General features: G+C 30.7%; 1 protein-coding gene across 2 annotated transcripts in view; it reads left to right on the forward strand.

Moving 5' to 3' along the window:
- LOC104701157 (beta-hexosaminidase 3-like) overlaps positions 1–446 on the forward strand; it is a 12,511-nt gene that overhangs the window by 9,047 nt on the left and 3,018 nt on the right. The window contains exon 2 of one of the 2 annotated variants that reach the window (XM_010416798.2): positions 131–205. The exons of the other annotated variant lie outside the window; for it this stretch is intronic. Within the exon in view, the coding sequence (XP_010415100.1) occupies positions 131–205 (75 nt within the window). The remainder of the gene's footprint in view (positions 1–130; positions 206–446) is intronic. 2 annotated transcript variants of the gene reach the window in all.

Consider the following 446-nt stretch of genomic DNA (forward strand, 5'->3'; position numbering starts at 1 on the left):
CAGAAAAGTAGATGAACGACTAATGAAGAAAATATTGTTTCAATTTTTTTTTTTTGGGGGTGAAACTTATTGTTTGTATTTAAAACCTAACAAAAGTCGTTAAAATTGTGTGATTCTTGTTGTGCTGCAGTTGGAATATGGAGAAGACGAGTCGTACAAATTAGTGGTTCCATCCCCAGAAAAGCCGTCGTATGCACACCTCGAGGTTAGTTGATACCACCCACCACCTAAACCTAACTTTTATCATTTTCTCTACCTACTCATACATGATACATCCATACAAATTTAAATTTATACTCAGCTTTATAACCATATAAGAACCAAACTCTATATATTTTGTTTTTCTTTCAATTCTTCCGTTTTCGTTTATTGTTGAGTTCGACATGTAATCAATTTTTCACCGTAAAATACATGTTTTTGAAAAAAAAAAAAAAAAAAAAAAATTT

Source organism: Camelina sativa, chromosome 7, assembly GCF_000633955.1.
Source record: "Camelina sativa cultivar DH55 chromosome 7, Cs, whole genome shotgun sequence".
Taxonomy (NCBI): domain Eukaryota; kingdom Viridiplantae; phylum Streptophyta; class Magnoliopsida; order Brassicales; family Brassicaceae; genus Camelina; species Camelina sativa.